Genomic DNA, 15,279 nt, shown 5'->3' on the forward strand with positions numbered 1-15,279 from the left:
ACTCCTTAAATTTCTCTTCTTTTCACACCACTTTTTTTCTTGTCTTTTCTTCGAAAGCCAACTGCGACAGCTAAACATTTCAATAAACGTCTCTTTATGTTTCTTCGAAATTTGTGGTATTTGAGTATCTTGTTTCCATTTGCCATTAAAGTGTCTGCAAGTTTTCCCAAACCAAAAATCCCCCAAAAAACTCAACAATTTTCTTATTCCTATTTTCCTAGAAAAAGAAAAAAAAATACAAATCAAACAGAAGAAGCCATGAGCTCAGGGATCGTTATATTTTTAGTATCGTTTTTTTTTCTTCTAGTTTATGACTCCTTGAAAAGGTCAGAAAATGATACACCACTACAACCTACCCCCACCCCACTCTTTAAGAAACACCACAAAACAACAAAAGTCCAAAACAAAAAAAAAAGTTATACAACAGCACTTAAAGTTTGACGCCACCACGACGACGACAACATTTGGTGTGGCATGTGCCAGGCCCAAAAAAAGAAAATTCCATGTCGGTGGATTTGGCCAACAATAACATCATCATCATCCTCTTTTTCATCTCCATTGAAGACGTCCTTCGAAGAATAGCCACAAAAAATAAAATTTTGGGAATTAAAGTAAATGATGTGTGGACAATGGAGAGCAGTATTTTTAACAAATATGTTAAAAATTATTGGGATTTCTTAAACTTTCTATGATATCCCTTAAAATATGCTATGCTCTAAGCAGGCACACATAATTGAAAACCATAGAGGAAGACATATCCCTTAAAATATGCTATGCTCTAAGCAGGCACACATAATTGAAAACCATAGAGGAAGACACATTTTGTGGCTTAAATGAAAACCTGTTTGGGTAAACAGTGATTACGAAAAAAATGTGTTTATACATTTAAAAACAAAGACTGATTTTGAGTTTTTAGTTTAAAGATAAATAAAGTGGTGCCTAATTTTAGGATATAAATATGAAGAATTGTTACAAATCAGGCATATATGATGGAATTCTTAGATATATTTTTAATATAATTTTTAAGACAACTTTTCCAATGATTTCTGAAACTTATTTAAAAAAATTAAAAATATTGCATAATTTTAGGAATTATTTATTACAAGTTTGCCAGGAATCCAGAGATATATCAGAAATATATTTACTTTTCATGTTCTCAAGTAACATTTAATATGTTTTCCAATTTGGATACCATTTCAAGGACTACTGAGGCCCTATTAAAATTAATCCTGCATATTTTAGGGTGTTCACTTAGGAAACTTGAGGCCCTATTAAAATAAATACTGCATATTTTAAGGCGTTCACTTCGGAAAGAATTTTCTTTAATTACTCTAAAATATGGTCATTGAGTCATTTTGAAAAAAATAGTGCATACTTTTGGGAGTATAATTTAACACAATACCTAATAAAACTAAATTTTCCACTGATGATTTTCATATATGTCATAGAGTCTAATATTTTAAATAAATCCTCATTTGGTTTAAGGATAGTAGAGTCAAACAGGAAAAAGTGCTGCATACTTTTAGGCAAACATTTCAAAAACTGGCTACATAGCATCGCAACATTGATCACTTTATCATCAACCAAATTTTCAGATATTACTGAGTTCTTTATTTATATTATAATTTAAGCACGAATTTAAAGTGTTGCATACTTATAGGCACTATATTTGAATTTTCCGACTATTAACAAAAATTAAAAAAAATATTATCTAGGATTTTTTTTGCTGTGGATGTTTTAAATGACCTTAAATTTTATCTCTTTTTTTTTAAAGAAGTGATCGCTTTTATTAGAGTCAGAGAAGAGAGAAAAATGTGCATAATTCTAGGTTCCATCTGAAATTTATGACAAGAAGAAGATAAAAATGGGAACTGAGTTAACAATTTGGTAATAAATTCCAAAGAGTTGCTTTAAATCCCACCAATTTCCATGATTCGAGTAAATTTTTGAAAGTTAGCCCCTAAATGTATGCACCAAATTATTACAATTTTTGGAAAAAAATATAAGAAGCATTTTTAAAGCCATTGTCTTTATTTTAGGCTTAAATACACTTCATTTAAAATGATTTCCAAAATTCTGCACTGTGGGTATCAAGGGGCCGATTCTCAAAAATTCCCCGAACGAAATTAATTTTAAAACAAAAATGTTGCATACTTTTAGGTTCAATCGGGAAAGCATGGCAACATATTTAATTCAGTTCACAGTGTTTCTTTAAATTCCCAAAATTTTTGAATGTTAGCCCCTAAATGCATGCATCAGAATATTTCAATTTTGACAAAAAATTAAAATAAAGAGTTTTCAAACCCAAAATATATGCATTGTCTTTATTTTGAGTTTAAATGCACTTCAAATAAAATTATTTCCAAAGCCCCGAAAAAAATTAATATTAAAACAAAAAAGTTGCATAATTTTAACTTCTCTCTGGAGATCATGACAAATACTAATTCAGTTAACAATTTTATAATAAATTTCAAAGAGTTTTCTTTAAATTCCTCCAATTTCATTGATTCGAGGGAATTTATGAAAGTTAGCCCCTAAATGTATACACCACATTATTAGAATTTTGGAAAGAAATTATATAAAATCTTTTCACTTTGTTAATATATGTATTGTCTTTATTTAGAACCTAAATGCGGTTATTTAAAGCTATTACCAAAATTATACAATGTGGTGCATACATTTAGGAGTTTATTTTTAAACATGTCGCATTATTGTGGTCTCTCATTCATAATATTCCTGAAATTTGAAATAGCAATAAAAATTTCAAATTTATTTCAAAAACTGTTGCCTACTTTCAGGCTTATCCTTTTTTCAAAATAATTAGATTTTAACGAAACAAAAATTGGAAAAATTGTCAAAAATATAATGTATTGTTCGTGTTGAAAAGAAAGGACTAAATTAATTTGAATTGAATTGTTTAAAATTGTTAATATTTGTTTAACATAGTATACTTTTAGGATTAAATTTAATATGCCTCAATTGTTTTTCCCACACAATATTAATTTGTTTATCTCTTTTCTTCTCCTTCCAGATTTACAAATTTTAAATGATATTTAGCAGCCAATACTTTATAAAGAAAACCAACAAATCCAACATCATTCAATGAACAACTAAACCAAAACAGCAGCAGTACTTAACCAAAAGCAAAAACAAAACCAAAAAAAACCGAAAAAAATATTCATGCAAATTTTGAAAAACAATTTCAATTAAAATCTCCAATCAGCAAATCTCCCAGAGAAAACCAAAACCAAAAAATAATTTCCATTGAACAAAACAGAAAAAAATTTTAAAAAAGATTAATTAGAAACTAAGAAGTCCAGTTTTTTGAGATTAATAAACAAAATCACGCCATTTACAAAAAAAACCCAAAAAAAAAGAAAGAAAAAAATTAACACTTCAAACTAAAAGCAACAGCAAAGTTAAGCTTCATAACGAAAACCAAAAAAAAAAAAAAATAAATCGCATATTAAAGAAAAGTGAAGTGAATTTTCCGAAAAGAGAAAGAAAAACTCCCTGCAAAGCTCTTTCCAGTCGAAGAGAGCGAGCAAATCCTCTGCAAACGCCAAACTTTGCAAGAGAGCCCAATCCAGAGCGAGTGTGTGTGCGCGCCAGTGAGTAGCAGCCAAGTGTCTTGTGTGCGGCATACTGCAACAATTTGTGGCAACTTGGCAAGCAGTCTGCCCCAACAATTGCCGCAGATCGCAACCCAAAGCAAGCAAACCAAAGAAGAACAATCTCTTCAGTATTACCAAAGCGGACACACCAAGTGTTAATCCACAAAAAAAAAAAAAAAACAAAAAAACAAAACAAATTTAATTTAAAATAAATCCATGTGAAATTGTAAATTTCACAAAATTTGTAAAAAAAAAGAGCAAAGAAAATTCAATTTTCTTGAGTGTACAAAAACAAAAGTATTTTGAAAGAAACGTTTTTTTAAAAAAAGAACTGAACAAAGACTGATGGTTTGAAATTACTTTCCCAAGGGAAATAAATTGTTGAAATATTGTGTTAAGCAAAGCAAAGGAGGGAACCCCACTCTCCCTCTCTCTGTATCTCAGTGAGCAAATCTCCTAACGGTTGATGTTTTCAAGTCAAACGGAATTGTGAGATTGTGATTTTGGAAATCCAAAAAAGAAAAACAGAAAACCAAGCCATAAAAGACAATTCAACGTTCCTCAATAGCTTTGTGAGCAAGTGCAAGCGGTTTTTTTGCTAAGAACAACTTAAAACTTCGTTAAGAACGATCTGTGATGAGCGATCAGGTGAAAATGAATGGCAATGGAGGTGGTGACTCGGCCGCCGCTGCCGCCGCCATTGACCCTCATAATGGCAATCCTCAGGAAACTACTGTGGACTCTGCGGCCAATGGCAGTGTCGATGTGGCCAATGGCAATGGTGGTGTGGCCCAACAGCCGCAGAGTTTGGATTTAAGTGGAGCCGGTACTGCTGGTGGTAGTGGTGTTGGAGGAGGTGTGGCTGCTGCTGCTGCAGGCGGAGATGCCGCTTCGATGGCTGGTGACGATGCTGGCACCGATGCCGGGGCCAGCTCTATACCACCCTCGGAAGCTGGTGGTCGTCCACCCCTGGATACGGTGGGCTCTGAAGGTGGCGGTCCTTCGAGCATGGGTGGCATGGTTGGTCCACCAAGTCCTTTAACCGGTTGTTATTTATTGATCATTTTGGGTGAGCCGCATTCGGAGGAGCATAAGGATAATATCTTGCAGCATTTGCTAAAGGGTAAGTCAAGGGAAAATGTTGATTGAAAAAAAAAATTAAAAAAAAAAATGTCAAAAATGAAACTGTGTTGGCATTTTGGTTGTTTTAAAATTGACAAAAGTAACGTCTATATTTTTGTGTTTATAAAACTGATGTTTATTTTTTTGTGAAGGAAAAGGCAATAAATGGCCTTGTGTGATAGGGAAAATTAAAAAATCTTAAATAACAACAAATTAAATAATAATGGGATTCGGAGAAGAGTTTTAAATTTCATAAATATTTTTTAAAGAAAAAAATTGCTCGTCGCTCCTACAGGAGTTAGCCCTAGAATCTACAAATAAATCCAAAAAATGGGACTAAGAAAATTAATTTAAATATTAAAAAAATCTCCGCCAAAAATTAGGAAATTATTCTTGAAACAGAGAAAAGATTCTGAAGACTAATTCAATTAGAAAACATTGCAGAAAATACGAATCCAGAAGGAATATTAATACAACATTTTCCATATCCTCTAAAATTGTAAATCTCTTAATTAAAAAAAAAATTAGTCAAAAAAATATTGTGAAGAAATACGCCCTTTGGAAACAGGAATGAAGAAGCACGTTTTCGAAGAGACATTTGATATACCAAGGAATCTAGATGTGCAAAAATTGTAGCATAATCGGCTAAATCTTAGGAAATCACTTAAATGCTTAAGGATAATAACTCTCTTGCTGGTCTACCTTTTGTAGACAAAAACAAGTAAGGGAGAGAGAGAGAGAGAAAAAGAGAGAGAAGAACAGTCTCCTATTCAACCCGAAACAAATCCTTCCTTTAAATAAAGAAAAACGATCCATTTCAAAGTGAGAGGCTAGGATTTTTCTTGACTTCAGAGACAGCAATGGATATTATTCTTAGAAAAGAGCAGAAGTTATTTCTCCCCAATAGAAATATTTTATTTTCCAGAAGTTATTTTCCAAGGATCCAAAATATATCAAAATTGCAAGGAAATCTACAATAAAAGGCTTAGTTCTATAAGAATAAGGTCCATCTTAAGGCTAACAGGTCACATAGAGAAGTGAGAGTGAGGGAAAGGGAAATATCTCCTTTTCTCCTGAAACCACAAAAACGTTCTCAAATAAAAGATAATTTTTTCAGAGAGTGAGAGAGAGAGGGGGCGAAAAACGAGAAAAATTGAAGAAGTTTTCTTTGTGGAAGAAGCGGAGGTTTTTAATGGAATATCGTGATTTATATTTTCTTATGGGGTATTAGGCTAAGATATATCTCAGTATTCAAAAAAATATGGATTTCTAAAAGGATAAGGACTTCAAAAAGTATATGGACTTCATCACACATCAAATTGTTAGGGATCAATCATTGAAAACTTCTTAAAAAAGGGAAAAGGGTATTTCTCAGAGAGAGAAAGTAGTTTCTTTTTCTCACAGAAAAATAGAAGAATGAATGGAGGGGGTTTGACTTTTTATTAAATATCGAGAGTTATGGGGTAGTCGAGAATTCGAATATTCTCCATTCTAAAAGAATATGGACTCCCTTTCAAACCAAATTTTTGTGGTCATTCATAGAAAGCTTAAAAAAAATACAAAAAATTGAAAGAAGAAAAGGGGGGGGGGGGTGCTTTTGATTAAATATCGCGACTTATTTCTTCCTATAGGGTAATAGGCTTAGATGGGGAAGTCGAATATTCTAAATTCTAAAAGAATATGGTCTCCCTTCCGCACCAAATGTTTGATAGTCATTCATAGGAAACTTCAAAAACAAAAAAAAAGGAAAAACTATATTTTTCGGAGAGAGAGGGAGAGAGAGAGAGAGAGGGATAGAGAGAGAGAGAGTGAGAGATATATAGATAGTATAGAAGATAGTATTTTTCTCATAGGAATAATGGATGGACTATGGAAGCATGGGTGGCTTTTGATGGAATCTTAAGATTTTTTTCCATAGCCTCTCACAACATTTTTTTTCAGAGAGCAAAGGATATTATTGCTATATTTTTTTAGAAAGGCATAAGATCTTTTCTAGAGGAAAATAAAGTTACTTTCTTCTACAAATGGGAAGAATATATTTTTTCATAACCACCCGGGAATCTCTTGATAAATTACCCCTTTTTTCATAAAGGGTTATATTTATTTTTCAAAAGAAGGCCAAATTTTGTTTTCTTATTAGAGGAACAAATTTTTATTTTTCCCAAAAGAAGAAAAAGGGGTAAAAGCAAATGACTAGGTATATGACTAGCAGAAGTGGAAATTATTTTTCGTTAAAATTCTGGATATGGGGGCTTTATGAAAAAGTGGATTTATGGGGAATATTTTTTCCCAGCCACTGGAATGCGAATGACGGCTTATATGACTGGAAATTGGTGTAGGTACCTCCAAAATAAGGAAAATCAGGAGCTAGCGTTATATGGAGCCATACCTAAAAATGGAGCGATTTGTAATATTCTACGAATATTAGCTCGGCCTTTGTTAAATTTCGATAATAAATATACATAATTTATGGAGTCTCCGAGAAATGCGTTGAGATATTGCAAACGGAATGACAAATGTAATACACCCTTAATTTTAAAATTTATAAAATAAATCCATTTGTGTTGCCTACTTTTAGGATATTTCTTTTGCCTGTAAATAAATTTCAATGAATTGAATATTCCATTTCAAATGACCTCTTAACCTTTTGTCCATCTATACGTTTAAACATTACAAATTTAATCCGCCTATAAAGAAAGTCAATTAAAATGATACAAAATGGAAAACATAATAACAAATCCTGTTAAAAATGCATTTACGAATTATTTAATTAGCCATGTTTAAATAACCGAAAAAAAAAAAAATAATGACAAACAAATGGCTGCTGCAGCATCAGCAGATATTTGATGAGCAAGATAATAACGATTGTGATGATGAAAAATTTAAAAACACAAACCAAACTTTAATTATAAATTTTCCATCAAAGATAGCACGAGACGCATACCTACAAACAAACAAAAAAAACATTCAAGCAAACATACAATTAGATTACTATCGCACATCGTTTTGTTTTTTGTTGTTACTGGTTTTAATGCCGGCAAAATGCACAGCCAACTTGTATTTGAAATTGCACAGAAGCATTGCCATAAAGAAACCAAAGGCAGACAGACACATAAGCACACAGACAGACAGACAAATTGCAAATTACAAAAAAAAAAAAAAAAAAAAAAAATGCCAATCAAAGGCGTATTGAGAAAAATGAGACATTATCATAATTGAAATGAAATAAAATAATGGATTCGAATTAAAAAAAATAAACAGATATGTTTTCTAATCTATTTTCCCTTTATGATCAATAAACATATTGTAGTGCATACTTTTGGACAACTTTCGGATTGGATTTTAATTTAAAAAAGAAGGAATAATACAGTTATACACCCAATAATTTTTTTTTATTATTTATTGTTGCTTGTTAGGATAAAAAAAATATATTTTATGTTGCATACTTTTGGGCAAACACTTTTAGAAAAATTTCTAATCAAATTGGATTTTAGTTTAAAAACGATAATACAGCTCGAAAACATAATCTTTTTAATTAACTTTTGTTTTTTAAGAACAACCGAAAAATTTTATGTTGCATACTTTTGGGCAAAAATTGTTAGCCAACTTTCAAATTGAATTGGGTTTAAGTTTAAAAATGAAAGGACAATACAGCTGGATTAATTCGAATTGAATTATTATTAATTACTGATTGTTATAATTAATTTTTTTATATTGCATACTTTTGGGCAAAACTCGTAAAAAGCTGAAAAATCGTTGAATTTAAAATCTATTCTCATTTACAGTAAAAAACTGAACAGTTTTTTTTATTATTAGCTATATTATGATGGATAAATATAATCAATAAATATGTTTTTCGTTGCATACTTTTGGGCAAAATTTTCAGAAGACTTTAAAACTGTTGAATTACGGTTTTAAATCGAAATGTAAATGGATAATACAGTAAAATACTTAACCGTTTTTTATTATTAGTTAGTTTATGATAGATAAATATGATCAATAAAAATATTTTATATTGCATACTTTTGGGCAAAATTTGTGAAAGACTTCAAAATTGTTGACTTTTTGTTTAAGATCGAAAGGTGAATGGACAATACAATAAAAAAAATCTAATAGCTTTTTTATGATAGATAAATATTATCAATAAATATATTTTATATTGCATACTTTTGGCCAAACTCATAGGAAGCTCTCAAAGTGTGGGATTTTCGTTCTAATTCGAAATGTGAAAATGCATTGCAACTTTAAACCCAATAATTACTTTTTATTTTTACATATTGTGTATTGTGATCAGTAAATATTTTTTTTGTATTGCATACTTTTAGGCAAATTTTGTAGGAAACTTTCAAAATGTTTTATTTTAATTTTAAATCGAAACAATGCAGCCCTTAGCTCTATATTTTTTTTATTATTATATAAAATTCTAAAGATATTTTATATTGCATACTTTTGGGCCACATTTGTTGGAAACAGCCAAAGTGTGGAAATGTAGTTCCAAAATGTGAAAGAGCAATACAGCTGTAAAATCAATTTTTTTTTATTATTTCATTCTGACCAATAATATGTTTTATATTGCATACCTTGGGGCATTTTCTTTCAGGAAATTGTTAAATTTTTGAATTTTATTTTTAAATCGAAAGGGGAAGAAACATTGAAGAACTCAACTCCCATTTTAAAATTTTCTAAATATCAGTAGATATTAAACATTTCGAAAATAAATTAATTTTATGAGTCCTACATTCAATGTCTGTTACTAGGCTGTTATTCCAATTCAGCCAAAGGCATTCCCCATTTGCCAAATGCATAAAGCGTTAAAACACTCTTTTTTCCTACAATTGGTCAATTATTTTCAAATTACATCACCTAGCCATTGCCCTTCCACATCAACAAACAAACAAACAGACGGACGGACGGACGGACAGACACACACAAGTGCATAAAACTTTGCCAGCCGTCAAAACCATTATAATGCCATATAATATTGACGGTAGGTTTTTTTTTCCTGCTTTGTTTTCAAACTAATTTTCTAGTCTCCATGGAACAGCAAACAGCTCCTCTAATTGTTTCTTTTTCTAACAATAATTCCACATTTTTTTTGTTGCCGGCATTTTGTGGCTAGTTTGAGCTGATTATGACCACAATTCTTGGCCGCCAGCTAGAAGCGTTTTCCAAACAGAGACAGACACCGGGCAATTGTTGGTGGATGGTCGAGCTGTCGGGCTGTCTGGCTGGCAGCTGTTTTGTTGTTAACTGTTGTTCATTATTTGAAGAGTGTTGGCTTTAGATTGGTTTTTATTTTTTCAATTTCAAATTTAGTTTGAATATGAAAAGTCAAAAAACAAAAGAAGAACGCAAAAAAATGAAGCACACAACAATACAAACCACCACACAGTGTAGCCGACACGCGACGTTAATTATTCAAGCGTTAAGCGTTTGTTTTTTTGCGCTGCCTCTTCTTTGCTAAGCGTATGAGTTTATTGGGCATTTAGGCGTTAAATCAAAAATAGTTTTACTTTGGTTTTTGTGGCATTCCAATTTGAAGAGTTGTGATTTTGTTTTTCTTGATTACCATTTGATGGAATGCAATTCTGAGTTTTTATTGAGAAAAAAAGAAGAATAAAATCTTATATGGGTCAGGAGAGAATGGGAAATGCTGATGGAAAAAAATGGATTATATGCACGACTGAAAACTAAGAAATGCATAAATGCTGTTAATCGTTTAATAATAGGGGTACTTCTCATCGGAAATTTATGAATATTAGATTATAAAATGGGGAAAGGGGGAGTGTATATTGATTTTTATCAATTTCATGGCTTTGGTGACCCATGCTAAAATTTTGTGTAGAACATATTCTCCATTGGGAGCATGCCAAAAAAATTGATTTTTCCTCGGATTTTTGGTGTCTACTTGAATTTTTTTTTGAAAATTATACATTTTGTGAGGCAGTAAATAGCCAAATTGACAAAAATATTTCTTGGACATAGGCTATATCTAGCGGTTTCTGTTGTTTGGAGACTTATAGTAAAATTCGATGTAGAAGATTTCCTCCATTGGTAGTAAGACGCTAAAATGATGTTAAGAGGGACTTTTCAGCACGGATTTTTAAAGTGTACAAAAATTGCTCCTTTAACATTAATAATGTCAATTTATGGATATTTTTCGTTATAATATCTCATATATAGCAATTTTTTGTTTGGAGACTCATGATAAAATTCAATGTAGAATATTTTCTCCACAAACACATAACCGATATAATGAATTTTAACGGGACTTTTCGGCAACCTCTTCAATAATGTTAAAATAATTAATGTTAATTACAGCTTTAGCAGTAATTATGCAAATTGATTGTCCGATTTCACTGTTTTAAATAAGACCTGGCAAGTTCTCTTGTTTGGAGACTCATAGTAAAATTTAATGTAGAATATTTTCTCCATTGATACTAAACTTCTAAAATGTAGAATAAAGGGACTTTTCGCTAACATCTTCAAAAATGTAAAAAATCATAGCTTTAATATTAGCTAGCAAGTTAGTTATCCAATTTCGTGGTTATAAATAAGACCTAGCGAGTTCTGTTGTTTGGAGACTTATAGTGAAATTTGATGTAGAATATTTTCCCCTTTGAGACTAAACTGCTAAAATTTGGAATAACTGGACGTATCGGCACCGAATATAAATAAATGAAAAAATCGCCCTTTTAATGTAAAGTATGCAAGTTAATGGCCAAATTTCGTGGTTATTAATAACTTCTATCGAGTTTCATTGCTTGGAGACTTATTGTGAAACTCCATGTGGAATATTTTCTCCACTGATGCTAAATCGCTAAAATGAATTATTATGGGACTTTTAGGTAACCTTTTCAATAATATAAAAAATTATGCCTTTAAAATTAATTAGGCAAGTTAATGGCCCAAGTTCGGGGTTATAAATAAGACCTATCAAGTTCTCTTGTTTGAAGACATGTGGTGAAATTCGATGCAGAATATTTTCCCCTTTGAGACTAAACAGCTAAAATGTGGAACAACTGGACTATTCGGCACCGAACATAAAAATATGTAATAATCGCCAATTTTAATGTTAAGTATATAAGTTAGTGGCCAAATTTCGTGGATAGAAATAACTTCTATCGAGTTCTGTTCTTTGGAGACTTATTGTGAAATTCCATGTGGAATATTTTCTCCATTGATGCTAAATCGCTAAAATGAATTATTAGAGGATTTTTTAGTACCATTTGCAAAATGCTTTAAAATATTTTTTTTTCAAATTCCAATTTGTTAGTCAATTTTCAAAAATATAGCTTAAATATAGAGATTTTCTTTATTTGGAGACTTATGATGAAATTTAGTGTAGAATATTTTTCCCATTAAGATCATGTATCTAAAATTGAAAATACTTGGACTTTTTGGTGTAAAAAAGAATTCATCCTAATTAAAATGAGTACCAAAATGTATAGTCAATTTTCGTAGCTATTTATAATATCTATAAGCTTTGGTTCTTTGGTGACTTCTGGTAAAATTCAATGTAGAACAATGTTTTCATTGATGCTAAACCGCTAAAATTAATTTTAACAGGACTTTTGGGTATTCATTCGAAAATATATAGAATTGCCTTTTTGAAGACAATTAGTACTCATATTGATAGATAGTTTCGTGGATATATATCGTATCTATTGGGTTCTCCTATTTGGAGACTTGGAGTGAAATTCAATGTAGAATAATTTATTCTTTGCAACTTGTTTTGCTAAATAAACCGTTTCAGGACTTTTGGGTATATATTTCAAGAAACGTTTAAAAATAATCGCCAAAAAAGCAAACAATTCTGAAAGTCCAATTTGTATGATCTATTTCATATTTATCGACTTTTCTTCTTTGGAGACTTATGCTGAAATTTGATAGAGAATATTTTCTCCTTTGAAAAAAAAAACTCGCTAAAATGAAGTATTTTTTGAGTTATAAGTTCCCATTTGAGAAAGAGTGAACATATTTCTTAAAAAATAATAACAACGTTTTGGTTTAAACGCCGAAGTTAGAAGTGATATTTCGCAGATATATATCAGATTTACAAATATATATTACTTGGAGACTTATACTGAAATTTGATAAGGAATATTTTCTCCATTTGGACCATGTGCCTAAAATGAGGTATTCCTGGACTTATTAAAAATTAAAAAAAAACTGTCTCTTAAATGCCCCTAGTTAGAAGTGATATTCCGCAGATATATATCACATTGACAAATATATCTTACTTGGAGACTTATACTGAAATTCGGTAAGGAATATTTTCTCCATTGGGACCATGTACCTAACATGAGGTATTAGTGGAGTTATGGGTGTCTTATTAAAAGAAGAAGAAAACTACCCTTTAAAAATTAATGAGTATCTTTTTGTGTTTAAATATCGAACTTAGAGGTTATATTTCTCGATATATATCACAGCTACCAATGAATTGTGTATTGAGACATGTTGTGAAATTTGATGCTGAATAATTTTTCCATTAACAAATCTCATGTAAAATACAGTTTTATTGGGGATTCTGACCCGAAATTGTAAGTTTACAAAATAAAAAATGACCAAAAATTCAATATTTTCCCCTTTTACATATCAGAGTTGTTTGGGATATTTGGGATATATCTCCCAAATTAATGGAAATATATGTTATTTTTTACAAGGAAATCTGGTGTAGATCTTCTTCTTCATTGACACTCTTTGTCCAGAATGTGGTATTTTTGGAGTTTTTGGTCCAAAATTAGAAACTTATGAAATTAAAAAAGTATTTTATAACTTTTTCGAAACATATACAAATTGTAAGGGAAATTTCGTGGTTATATATCGTATTTAGAGGAATTTTTTGTTTGGTGACTCAAATTGAAATTCAATGTAGAATTGTTCTTCCATTGACACATACCTTGTAGTACCAAGCGGTGTTGAAATTTTAGCACAATTTGAAAATTAATGAAAAAAAGTATTTTTAAAATCTATGCATTATATTTTTCTCCCTTGACAACGGTCTTATGAAAAGATGAATTGAAAAAAAATTTTGTCTAAATTCAATTTCAATTTTTTTTTTAATTAAAAGTTGATATGTTCCATTTTAAATATGCCTTTCCAATATCCTAAAAGTATACTTCAATTATTTGAAAAGTTTTAGTTTATTTTATTTGATTTATCTAACTCGCAAATGGACTCTCTCTCGCTCTGTTCCTCTCCCTCTCCCCCTCTCTCCACCCTCCTAAAAAAGTTCTCAATTCGGCCTAACAACTTTTCTGTTTTTTTTTTTGTTTCTTATTTTTTTATTTTTCTTTAAACTAAACCAAACAAACATTTTTCAATTTTGGGCGTTTTCATTTATGCAAATTTGCCACTTTTGCTTTGGGGAATGAAGGCAGCGGCAAAAACTTTTACTTTTTAGCTTTTTGATAATTCATGTTGATAAGATTTTGATTAGCCTGTAAAGCCAAACAAAATATCTTGGAAACATGCAAATGTAATTTGAAAAATTTTCTACTGCCAAAAACAAAAAACGAGAGAAACAAATCAGGGAAAATGAAAAACGTGTTACCTGAAATTAACTGAAACATTTTCTGGCATGCATTTCGGTTGTTTAAATATTTAAATGAAAAACTGAAAGATTTTTTTGCTTGGCATATTACAATGCTACAAATATTGAGCATGTGAGACTCTTTGTCCTGGCTTAATTTAATGCACACATTTGTTGGGTATTCCAACTGTCGCCTCCTGGGACCAGGTATTCGTGCCATCTGTCGGCAAACACTCAACTTTGCTGGGCCCAGGCAACAAAAAAAACTCTGCAGAATTTTAACGACCTCGTAGCATGATAGGGCCGCTCGACTTTAGTTGTTGACCAGTACGTGATCCTTAACAAAACAACAACAGCATGAAACTGCTGCTGTTTGTTTAGTGTCGATTTTTTTCTACTTTCCAAACAATGCATATTTGAATTTTTGCAGTGTCCTGCTATTGTTCGAGTCGAGTTGATATTTCCTTACTCACAAATGTTTGAATTTTTCTGTTTTGAGCAAATTACATTGTTAGGTAACTGAATATAGTAACATTGCAATGGTCGCCTAGAAGTATGCTTTATTTTTTCTTGAATTTCAAATTACAAAATAGCTGCTAACAAATATTAATTAGTATTCAATTAACTTGCTAGCTAAACTTGCTGGTGTGTTTGCTGGACTATTTGCAATTATTATTTGTGTTTGAGCCCAAAAGTAGACTTTGATTAACAGCAAAAGTTTTTTGAAAGTCAAATGGAAGATGTAAATGTTTGTGAAACTTTGAAATATTTGAAACAAGAACGAAGCTGGAGTCCATTGTGAATATTAATTCAAGAACCACAGGAATTCATGCTACAACCAGATGTCCTTTTCAAGGATATGCTGAAGGACACTCTCTTAACTTAAATATTTCTTGGGAATTATTCCTAGGATGTAATCATTTGCAACTCTTGCCTAATCAATTTTATTATTACACTTCTTCCCCGACAAACCCCCGACAGTACATGCATCTCCTAAATGTATGCTTT

At 31.0% G+C, this 15,279-nt stretch overlaps 1 protein-coding gene across 6 annotated transcripts in view; it reads left to right on the plus strand.

Annotated features, from left to right (window-relative positions):
• Positions 1–15,279, plus strand: part of LOC101887933 (microtubule-associated protein futsch) — a 150,454-nt gene that overhangs the window by 26,115 nt on the left and 109,060 nt on the right. For all 6 annotated transcript variants that reach the window (XM_059122330.1, XM_059122332.1, XM_059122327.1 and 3 more), the window contains exon 2: positions 3,032–4,737. In XM_059122330.1, the coding sequence (XP_058978313.1) occupies positions 4,251–4,737 (487 nt within the window). In that variant the 5' untranslated portion in view covers positions 3,032–4,250. The remainder of the gene's footprint in view (positions 1–3,031; positions 4,738–15,279) is intronic.

Source organism: Musca domestica, unplaced genomic scaffold, assembly GCF_030504385.1.
Source record: "Musca domestica strain aabys unplaced genomic scaffold, Musca_domestica.polishedcontigs.V.1.1 20, whole genome shotgun sequence".
NCBI classification, from domain to species: Eukaryota; Metazoa; Arthropoda; class Insecta; order Diptera; family Muscidae; genus Musca; species Musca domestica.